General features: G+C 45.3%; 1 protein-coding gene across 1 annotated transcript in view; it reads left to right on the forward strand.

The window, feature by feature from the left end:
• Nucleotides 1-11,614, forward strand: part of igdcc4 (immunoglobulin superfamily, DCC subclass, member 4) — a 60,655-nt gene that overhangs the window by 38,744 nt on the left and 10,297 nt on the right. Inside the window, exons 6-16 of the mRNA XM_035521109.1 lie at nt 2,283-2,435; nt 2,694-3,104; nt 3,872-4,036; nt 4,600-4,737; nt 5,407-5,571; nt 5,999-6,214; nt 6,345-6,446; nt 6,857-7,040; nt 7,703-7,830; nt 8,498-8,668; nt 8,980-9,114. Of these exons, the coding sequence (XP_035377002.1) occupies nt 2,283-2,435; nt 2,694-3,104; nt 3,872-4,036; nt 4,600-4,737; nt 5,407-5,571; nt 5,999-6,214; nt 6,345-6,446; nt 6,857-7,040; nt 7,703-7,830; nt 8,498-8,668; nt 8,980-9,114 (1,968 nt within the window). The remainder of the gene's footprint in view (nt 1-2,282; nt 2,436-2,693; nt 3,105-3,871; nt 4,037-4,599; nt 4,738-5,406; nt 5,572-5,998; nt 6,215-6,344; nt 6,447-6,856; nt 7,041-7,702; nt 7,831-8,497; nt 8,669-8,979; nt 9,115-11,614) is intronic.

Consider the following 11,614-nt stretch of genomic DNA (forward strand, 5'->3'; position numbering starts at 1 on the left):
AGAGAATGGTCTTGATGCTTGTCTTCCATGAAACATGACACGTGGTGTTTCAAGCCAAGTTTTAAAATCATTTTTTAAAAGTTTTTAAATCTGATGCGGGCAGCTACTGGAAGCCAATGAAGGGAACACAGCAGCAGAGTGATGAGAACTTCAGAAGATTGAAGACCAGTCATGCTGCTGCATTTTGGACAATTTGTAGAGGTCTGATGGCTCTTAGAGGAAGACCAGCAAGTAGCGAGTTGCAATAGTCTAACTGAGATCACAAGAGACTGCACAAGCACCTGGGTAGCTTCCTGCGAGAGAAAGGGCCGAATCCTTCATATGTTACAAAGCAGGAATCTGCAAGACTGGGTTAGATTAGAAACATGAGTTGAGAACGACAGCTGGTTGTACAAAGTTATGCCCAGGCTACAGGCAGCTTTGGATGGTGATACCAGAGAGTTCTCAAAGGAAACTGTGAGGTCATGGTAACGCCTGGGAGTTCCTGGGATGAACAAAAGCTTGGTTTTACTGGGGTTAAGCTTCAAATGGTGGGCTGTCATCCATGACGCAGTGTCAGTCAAGTATGCTGAGATACGTCGGAGGGTGGGAAAGACAGAAATAATAGGGTGTCATCAGCACAGCAGTGGTAGGAGAAGCCATGAGAAGATATTACATCACCAAGAGAAAGAGTATACAAAGAGAAGAGAAGAGGAGCTCATACTGAGCCCTGGGAGACACCAGTGGAAAGTCTACATGGATTGGATGTGGATCATCTCCATGTCCATCCCTCCAGATAGGACTGAAACCATTTCCACACAGAGCCAGTCAGATCAAGGCTGGAGAGAACAGAGGAAAATGCTGTGGTTTACTGTGTCAAAGGCCGCTGAAAGATCCAGAAGAATCAAGACAGATAACACTTTGGCAGCTTTGGCAGCATGAAGTTTCTCTGTAACTGCTATGAGGGCTGTTTGTGTTGAATGTGTAGGTTTGTAGACAGACTGATTGGGATCATGGAGCTGGATCTGGGTGAGGAAAAGAGATAATTGATTATAAACTGCTCGTTCAAGAACTTTTGAGAAGAAAGAGGGAAGTGATACCGATCTGTAATTGGTTATGTTGGAGCTGTTGAGTGTGGCCTTCTTAAGGATTAGAACCACCCTGGCGGTGTTGACCGCAGCTGGCGCATGTCCAGAGGATAAGGAATGCACACTGGCTGGAAGAGTGGGAACGGAGGAAAAGGATGGACAGATTGCTGCAACCTTCTCCTCAAAGAAGGTGATGAAATCAGGATCAGAGATGAGGGAAGAGGGGAAGGTTAAGGAGAGAAGAAAAAATACTGAAGAGCTTGTGTGTGGATCAGATGCTGATGATTAGAATTGTCCTCTATAGTAGGAGGACTTTTCAGATGTTACTTCCATTGAGGTTTCACATACTCGCCGCTGCCTCCCAAATCCAAATCACCCCCCCAACACACACGCATACATGCACATACAATTGCAGGCATATTATGGATCTTGCCTGTTTTTGGGCTATCGGGGCAGACGATGCCACTAGGTGTGTCCTCAGTAGAATTCACTGTGACCTTTCATACCGTGGCCTTATGGCTTTTACGCTCCTCTACCGCCACCTGCTGGTTATTAGAGCACATTAATTGTAGTCAGAGTTGCTATTTGTGTAGTGTAGTTGAAATAAAAACTGGAGCCTTATTTTACATTTTGGAGACTTATTTTATCATTTTAATATTTTGGCTTAAGTCTGGAAAATTATTTGGGTTTACTTCATTTTTCGCTTTGAATGATCCACCACTTGGCTCTGGGAGTTTTGTCATCCAGATGTGAATAACTAAAAGGTAGTCCTTATGTGAAAATGTAATAATTTAACCCTGACCCAAACTTAATTTAGTCCTGATAAAGAAAACTCCTCTGCTGCCTCTCAGTTGTTAGTAACTATTGCCTCTATAGGCAGTAATATTTTTTGGGTGGGGGGTGGGTGTGAATCAGAATTAACTTTAATTAGAATTAACCTTTGACCTTTTGATATGCCATGTTTATTAGCTAAAAGCATTCATACGAATAAGTCTTTTCTGCTCTCAGTTTGGAGTAAAGTTCTAGCTGTGTTTAAAAGAAAAAGGATCTGAAAATAAAGCCCCCAAACACTGCATTGATTCAGGGTTACTGTGGAATCAGAATCACATGAGCAAAACAAATGCTGAACAGATAAATACAAACATGCATGCTCAGTACCTACCCACAACTTCTAGTTCTTCCTTTTTCCTTGGTTTTTACCTCTCTGCGGTACAGATGGGAAACCTATTGCCACAGATGTGGTTGTCCTGGCAACCAACCTAGTGATCCCAGACACCCGCAGTCATCATGCTGGAGTGTACGTGTGTCGTGCCAACAAGCCCAAAACCCGGAACTTTGTGTCTGCGTCGGCAGAGATCCGCGTGCTGGGTAAGCAGAGCAGAAGTTCCTGTGATGATGAGGTGCTGCTTGTGAGAGAATTAGCAGTGCATGCCCAGGAGCCAGGTGGAATGTACACACATTTAATCACGTCTGTCTCTCTGCTTAGCGCCTTTTTCTGTTTTTCTTTCTTGCATTTTCCATTCATTTTCTTCTTTCGCTTTTCATTTTCCCCGTGTCTCTTTGCTCTTCCTTTTTTCTTTGCCGTTTTCCAAACTCTCTCTTTCTTCCTTCTATCATCCATCCCAGCTGCTCCAGTGATCCTGCAGCCACCTGAGACTGTGTCTCTGTCACGGGGCAACACCGCGCGTTTCGTGTGCAACGGCTCGGGCGAGCCCCGGCCGGCGTTGCGCTGGCTGAAGAACGGCGAGCCCGTTCGCTGGAGTGCCCGCGTTCGCACGCAAAGCCCCGGCGTGCTGCTCATCAACCAGCTGGGCCTGGCCGACGCCGGCTACTACCAGTGCCTCGCCTCCAACAGCCTGGGTGTCACCTGCGCTGCTGCCAAGCTGTCTGTCATCGTGCGGGAGGGGCTTCCCAGCCCTCCACGCCAGCTGGAGGCCACGGCCCACTCCAGCACGTCTGCCCTGCTGACCTGGGAGCCACCTGAGCACAACAGCGACCAGGTTATCGGCTTCTCCATACACTACCAGCGTGCCACAGGTCAGTTCTACCTCACTTTTTTGACCCCAAAAGTCTGCTCATGTACAGGGTCCTGAAGCACGTTGTCCTCAGGGGATGAACTCTGTGACAAAAACCAAAATGGCATGGCAGGATGAGCTTTTTGTACCTTAAGGATTTTGGTCTCTTGGTTTGGTTTAAAAATGATCCACCCTTGACATCTGCATGTTCTCCTTCCTCAGTCGATAGCAGCTGCAAAACATGCAGAAGATTACTGTTCACTCCTATTAATTTACACAGACTCTCCATTCATAATAATACTTTCAGGCTTGGTAAATCACATGTGCAAAATGAACTCCATCCTGAATGTTGTCCCCTTAGGCAGAAGCAACAAAATGTGCAATTTTGCTTGATTGAAAGATACAGTCCTCCGTAGATCCTAACAGATCAGCTATGGTTGGTTTTTTGTGGGTACACAGAAAGCCTTTTATCGCTGGTTTACAGAAGCTTACTGAAGTTTTAAAGCCTCACTGCAAGATCCTTTTAGAAGGCCTTATAAAGGCTTGTTTTTAAAGCCTCTGATAAATCATGCTTAGGCTCCGTCTGTTTCAGATTCAACTGCTATATACAGTTTTTAATTATTTATTTTTTGTGGAGTCAGTGCCTAGAAGAGCTGAAGCAGTTCCATGAAAAGCCTTTTAGTCCTTAAAATCGCTCTCAACCCCCCCCCCCCCCCCTTTCCCCTCTGACACACACACACACACACACACACACACACACACACCCTCTCTGGCTGTATTTGTGAGCAGGCTCAGATAACATGGAGTATCAGTTTGCAGTGAACAACGACACTACGGAATTGCACGTGAAGGAGCTCCAGCCTCACACGGCCTACACCTTTTACGTGGTGGCATATTCACCCATGGGTGCCAGCCGTCCATCACAGTCTGTCACCGTGGAGATGCTGGAGGATGGTGAGTGTTTATTGGTAGAAGTGGCCAGATGAGGAAGAGCCAAGGATCTCACTGTCTCCAGAAGATTCTTGGAGTTGTGGAATATCCACATAATTAGAATGAATAAATCAAAAATTAAGTATAGCTAGAGGCTATGCTGGCAAGGTGAAGACTGATGTGACAATCTTAAACATTGGCTGGGTTGCCAAAGACACAAAGAGCAAATTAATCTAAAATGCGTTTATAAAAGCTTTTTCCCCCATAACCTACCTCAGACTGTATTGCTATCTGTAGAATAAGCTTATTTATAAACACTGAAGGCAACTGTCCACTTGTGGTTTGAGAATAGCAAACTGCCCTAGAGGCAAGTAAGAATCTCACAAAGTAACTTGCAGATCACTTTTTCAGCCAGGACATTTCTTCCGTCTAATGCTTCAACCCAAAGCCCTCTAGCATCCCATCTGGTGGCCACAGAAGTCTTTCTGACAGCTTGGTCATCCCAGTGTGATTACAGTTTACCGCTCCCCTGCGCAACCTCTTGCTGACTCTAGATGGCGCTGTGTTGTGTCCTCTGTCCTGCGCAGTGCCGAGCGCATCTCCCCAGCTGTCACTGCTCAGCACGTCGCCCACTGAGATCAGAGCCATGTGGATGCCTCTCTCCTCGCACCACAGCCGCGGGGACATCATGCGCTACCGCATCGACTACTGCACACTGGAGCACAGTGAGACACCTGGTGGCTGTGCATGAAAGTGTGAGGGGGTGGGGAGTGGGGGAGGCGGTGGGGTTGTGAGGGTGCATTAGCCAATGGCTAATGCGTGACTGCCCCAGTCCAGGAGATCGCAGTGAATATTGGATTATTATTATAATATTATGCAGTGCATAGGTCATTATCATGATATTAAAATGACTGCGAATATTAGGTAATTATCATAATATTCAGTGTAGATGTTAAGTCGTTATTATAATCTAATATGCAGCATACATATTAGATTATTATTACTCTATAGTTTGCAGTGCAAATTATAATATAGTATGCTGTGCATGTTAGGTTCTTATTGAAATATAATATCCAGTATATATTGGGTCATTTTTACAGTGTAGCACATCACCAGGGAGCCAGACCTGTGGGGCACATGTTCTTTATGCGTAGAGCAGCTAGGTGTTGGCATGTATGTGGGCACGTCCATGAGCATTATCACGTGTGTGGGTGTACGGAAGGTGGGCGCCATGTGTGTAATTCAGAGGTTGGATCTGCCTTATAAGTAAAATAATGAGGACTAATGAAGTCAAACACTAGGTGTCATGCTTCAGTGTAATGCGCCTGCAAGCAGGGTGCTGATGTGATTTGCATTCGTGTGTGTCTGTGTGTGTCTGTGTGTGTGCGTTCCAGCATCTGAGCTGTTCTCAGTGGAGGTGGCAGGGAACGAGACCCAGGTGACCCTGAAGAATCTGAAGCCCAGTCACACATACCAGCTACGGATTGCTGCAGGAACTCAAGCTGGATTTGGCCGGCCCTCAGAGTGGGCTGTTCACCACACACCTAACCTTACTCAGGGTGGGCACACACACACACACACACACACACACACACGCGCGCGCGCACACTCTCATACATACTCATGCACACACATACATAATAAATACAGGCTGGGAGTGAAAATGGTATCTCAGAGCTGTGCTACGGGCTTAAATACAGTTGCTGCTATCTCAAGATCATACTTTCTTTTCTTTACCACCATTTTTGGATTTTTCCTGTTCAACTCTGTCCACACAGCAAAGCAGCGAGCCCTGCTGTATGCTTTTGATGTTTATTGTATCAAAATGAAGCAAGTTTCTGAATAAGTACATTCATTAGATATTGGATGTTCTTGCTTAATGAGGCTGTTTTAACAGATGATTACAGATACAGTTTGGAGAAAACTAAACTAATCTGTTTGGATTCTGTTGGTGAAGTCTTCCTTGTAACTCTCTCTGTTTCCTAGTGCTCTTTGCACCAACAGAACTAAAAGTGAGAGCCAAGATGCATTCCCTCCATGTCACATGGCAACCACCACCAAATCACACGCAGATCACCAGCTACAAACTGGCCTATCGAGAGGTGGATGGAGAGGAGCCAGCCAATGAAGAGAATCCTGCGGGTGATGCTCATGAAATTAGGCTACGCAAACGTGTGAAGCATTATGAGATCACAGGCTTGGGTGAGGCATACGTCAGCCTACGGAGACAAACTAATGATCTGACACTATCATCTTTGCAGGATTGTGTGCAGGTGTTTGTACTTTACTGTGCGTGCGCATGTGTGCCTGTGTGTGTGCATGTGTGTTTCAGCTCCTGATTGTCTGTATGAGGTCAAAGTGTGGGCATGTAATAAGCAGACTGAGGGCTATCCAGCTGTTTGGAAGGGCCGGACAGACAAGTTTACTGAACCAGGTGTGTGAGCGAGGGGGGAAAATATCTTCATATCTGTCATGTTCAGTAAATGTGGTTCATGTATACAGAGTGGACTAGATGTGAAAAAGTCTGATAACTGAGGTAATTTTCCTTTCATAAGCATTTATTTACCCATTTTGAATAAATGAAAGAAATCTTTACATGAAATGTTCTACAGTGTTTTCTCTTTGTGTCTTTGGTTTTAATTCAAGATTTTATTAGGATTAGATTATGGACACATCACGCTATAATTTTTTTCAATGGTTTTACGTGTGTGTGTGTTTGTGTGTGTTTGTGTGCGTGCGCGTGTGTGTGCGTGCGCGTGTGTGCGTGCGTGCGCGCGTGTGCGTGCGCGCGTGCGTGTGTTTGTGTGCGCGCGTGCGTGCGTGTGTGTGTGTGTGTGTGTGTAGTGCGACCACCGAACTCCCTTCCCCCTCTGCCCCCCAGCAATGTAAAGGCCCAGGCCAACAGCTCCACCTCCATTTGGCTGCAGTGGGAGAAACCGCCGTTCAGTAATGAACGTGTCGTCACTTACACGATCCGCTGTAGCCCTGCGGGAACACGTAACGCCTCGCTCATCTCCTACTACACCAGGTGGCGCGCGCATGCACACACAGACACACACACACACACACAGAGGGAGAGAGAGTAGTATAGTCTTGTATTACTCGTTTACTCGTTTTATGGAGTTTTCTACTGACATATTACAAATTAGTGTACATAAAAACTACTATGCCTGAACCTAATCCAGAATGTAAGCTCAGACACCAAATTGAAATGTTATTTTTTTTAGTTGAAGGTGGCATTTTGTTTAGATCAACATAGCCTTACACAATAAATCATTGTACCAAACACACAGAAGATGTGAGCAGTTTGATCAATTCTTTGGTATATGCACCAGGAAGGGGTTGATGGATGCTGCAGTTCTGGGCAGAAAGCTGTTTTTATATATAACTTACAGATCTGCTTTCTAAGATATATAGCTTCTGGAATTATTCACGTCCTTGGTAAAGGCAGGCAAAAATAGTCTAAGAAAACACTGGCTGTCAGCTTGATCTTACACAGAACACAAGACAACCAAACTGAATAGCTTTCAGTGAGCTATTCAATGCAATACAATGATGCTGAAAATTATCGCAACACCTGCAATGATCAGAGTGTCACAGTTATTGTAGTCACTGAATTTAGTGGTTTGTGCACCTTCTCTTTCCCAATGTATTGAAAACCACTCACTTTCACGTTCCTTCTTTTTCCAGCACTTCTCAGGAGATCCTGTTGGGGGCGCTAAAGCCCTTCACCCGCTATGAGATTGCTGTTCAGTCAAATGGCATCAATATGGGCGGCCCCTTCAGTGGCACAGTGGAAGAGTCCACATTAGCTGACCGTGAGTGCCCCCCCCAGCACACAATGCCCCTGTCCACAAATCCCCCTGTTTAAAAGCTCAGGGGACTCTGGCCTTTTAATACAAATTACCAAGATGTTCAAAAGGTTGCAGATCTCTACTTAATCCACTGCATTTATGATAAAGGGACTACTTTTTCAAATATTGTATGATTTTTGGTTTATTTTTGATGCATGTGTGTGGGGAGGGACTTGTATATGTGTGGTAAGAGTGTGTGTGTGTGTGTGTGTGTGTGTGTGTGTGTGTGTGTGTGTGTGTGTGTGTGTGTGTGTGTGTGTGTTGTGTGTGTAAATTAATGAGTTTCTGTTGTTTGTGTCTGAGTGTGTCGGTTTAATAGTAAGGAGATTATTGGAGAGGGTCGTGGGGAGATAATTGGCTTTAATTAAAAGTCCAGATGGATTTAGCTCTCTCATTGGCCAAGAGACTCTCAGCTTGTCAGTTAACCCAGCCAAGTGCTGGGGGGGAGGGGGGCTTCACTGCCACCATTTATCACCAAGGCAACAGAGAGTGCTGACCAAGTGATAGTGACATGGGGGTGGGGGTTGTTGGAGACTAGCTCCTGTTCTTGTTGCCCAAAATAATGTGCGTGTGTGTGTGTGTGTGTGTGTGTGTGTGTGTGTGTGTGTGTGTGTGTGTGTGTGTGTGCTAGGACCCTCATCTCCCCCCACAGACCTGCAGTTAAGCGCTATAAATTCATTCTCAGTGTTGGTGAGTTGGCGCCCCCCGCTGGAGCCCAATGGTATTGTAGTGAGCTACAGAATGCTCTACAGTGGCAACCTCAGCCAGCCCGATCATCTGTGGACCAACCTTAGTCATGATGGTGAGCACGGGCTCTACTTTGTTTTTGACTTCACAGCAGAACAAATACTGCAGAGCTGCTCCTCCAGCTCAATTGGAAGAGCGGGTAGAGCAAGGTGTTACAACACCAAGGTCATGGGCTCAGTGCCCAGGGAGTACACATGCTGTCCGCTCATAATTGTTTGTAATTTGCTCTGCATAAGAGTGTCTGCCAAATGGAAACAGAATATGCTGTGGAAGGCATTGTGTCTTTTTTATCTATCCCCACAGACTTATTTATGTAAATAAATAAATAAATACTCAGATACTCACTCGCTCTCTTTCTCTCTGCAGGATCTGTCACTAGCACAGAGGTTCTGGATTTGATGAGCGAAACGCGTTACTACTTTAAGATGGCCGCATGCACTGAGGTGGGGGTAGGACCTTTCTCTCCTGTGAAGGATGTACACACGCCCCCAAAGCAATATGGTAAGTGCAAGAAGAGCTGAAGTAATGCATGTTTCTCAAATCTCAAAACAGAGTGGTCAGAATTCTCTAAACACAAACACACACACATGCAATTCACTTCCATTCAGCCCTGTCACAGAGATTGACTCTTGCTAGACTCTGGTTGGTGGTTACATTGTGTGTGTTGAATCTGGCAGTGCTCATCCAGTGTGGTTAATGAGTGCCAACACTAGGGCACCCAACTGAGGCAGAGTTTGTGGGTTAAAGTATGGGCTGTACATCAAGAGAATATATATGGGAGATTAGATAGTAGACAAGTGTATGAACAGGGATAACCCTAGATTTGATTGTGTGTTGAAATATCTCTACCTCTAAGTGGGTGTGAAGATGTGTCTAGGTATGATTGTGTGTGGGGATATGTCTACGTTTGAGTGTGTGGGGGGATATGTCTACGTTTGAGTGTGTGGGGGGATATGTCAGTGTTTGAGTGTGTGGGGGGATATGTGTGGGTTTGAGTGTGTTTGGGGATATTAGGATATGTGTGGGTTTAAGTGTTTGTGGGGGGATATGTTTGGGTTTGAATTGCTTACCATTGCTTGTGAGTTAACTCGCCTTCTGGGAGAATTCCCCAATCTCACTAAGCCAACTTTTTTTCAGCAGTGGTGTCGGTCATAAAGTAGAACATCACATTGTTACAAAGATCCACCAATATATCCAAGCACTGATCTAGAGAAGCTTATCATTGCAAAAGGTGAATTTGCAAACATGTAAGTGCATGGCACAGTCTGCCAGCCGAACAGCCCTTGGACTTCCCTTCTACACATGATGCCCAAGCTGGTGGCTGGTATGGTGTGGTGTGGTGATTTCTACTGCCTCAATGATGCCACCACTCCTGACCGTTACCCATCACATACAGGACTTTTCAGTCCAGCTGGCAGAGTCTATGATGTTTTCTGAAATAGCCTTTTTTTCTGCAATATTACCAGGTACCAGTCTGCATTCAACACATTCCCAAGACAGTGGTTATAACCCACTTTGGCGTATTCACATTTTTTCCAATGCTATTTCACTTGATAAATGGTGTCTAAACTTTTCAGTGACATACGGACTCTCTTGATTGACTAATAGCACCTTGATATCTTTATAATCCACCTGGAAGATATGTGTTGTGAGCACCTCCAAAATGGTACATCTGTCACATCTCCGCACCTCATTTGAAAACCTCAACCAGAAAGGCCTCATTGTGAACTCTGCTAAGTGACAACTTGAACTTTCAGTGATTGACATCCTGAGACACCAAAGGTAGCCTCTGTCTCTCTAAGGTCTCTCTAAGGTCTCAGAAATCTAATGACCTCAAACAACCAAGGGCCTTCAGTGCTTTTGGACATTGTGAATTTTTATCACAGGTTAATTCCTCCAGTTGCTGAACTGATGCACCCTCTGTATTTGGTTCTCAAAGGCAAGGACCTCAGACACTCCATACACTGGTCAGAGGACATGTCTATAGCGTTTGCGGATACCAAACAGGTTTTGGCTAATGGAGATATTCTGTCATATCCATTGCCCGAGGCACCAATTGCCCTCGTTGATGCTCCAGATTGTGCCATGGGGGCTGTTTATGAACAGCTGGTGGATGGTGCTTGGCAGTCACTTGCTTTTTTAGTTGGCAGTTCTATCCCTGTGAGCGGAAGTGCGGTGCCTTTGATCGTGAGTTACTCACACGCTGCCTTGCCAGTCGCCATTTCAGTTTCATGCTGGAAAAAATAACCATTCACTGCTTTGTTGACCACAAACCACTGATGTTTGCAATGTCCAAAATCTGTGATCTATGGCCAGCTTGACAAACGGGGGCACATGGCCTGAACTCACCACTGATGTCCAGCATGTTGAGGGTAAAAACTATGCTGAGGTGGACTGCCAGGCTGTGCTTGGTGTTGTCCATTTGTATTTGTATTTCTCAAGACTGGTGGCAGACCAGGTTTCTGATTCTGAGGTCCAAGCCTGGAGAAATGTCCATCCTATGCGACATCTCGACTGGTCAACCATGACTGGTTGTTCTCTGGATTGGAAACTGTGGGTTTTTGATGCTGTTCATGAGCTCTCACAGTCCTGTGTTAATGTGGACCTGGTGGGCCCACTTCCTCCTTCTCTGAGCTTCACTTTTCTGAATTTATTTATCTGGACTTGGATTGCCTGGTTTGGCACACTGTCTCATATTTCCTCAGATCGTGGGTTGCTATTTTGAAAATTGTATAGAAATTGCTAAGAACCATTGATTAACATCTGCAAGCCAATGGCCTATGTAAACATTTCCACTGCATGTTGTAATGTTGTAGTCTGCTGAGGTAATAAAAAGTATATCTGTAGGTCTGGGCATTAAATACGAAGAAACCTTAAGGTAAAGCCTAGAAATTGGAACACAGAATAAGGGCCCTTGTGGGTCTCTGGGTGCAGAGCAGAGGCTTTGATGCAGTTGGTTTCAAGGTCTCCGTGCAAGTCTAAGGCAGATCACTGTGGACTG

The sequence above is a fragment of the Electrophorus electricus genome, chromosome 21 (genome assembly GCF_013358815.1).
Source record: "Electrophorus electricus isolate fEleEle1 chromosome 21, fEleEle1.pri, whole genome shotgun sequence".
NCBI classification, from domain to species: Eukaryota; Metazoa; Chordata; class Actinopteri; order Gymnotiformes; family Gymnotidae; genus Electrophorus; species Electrophorus electricus.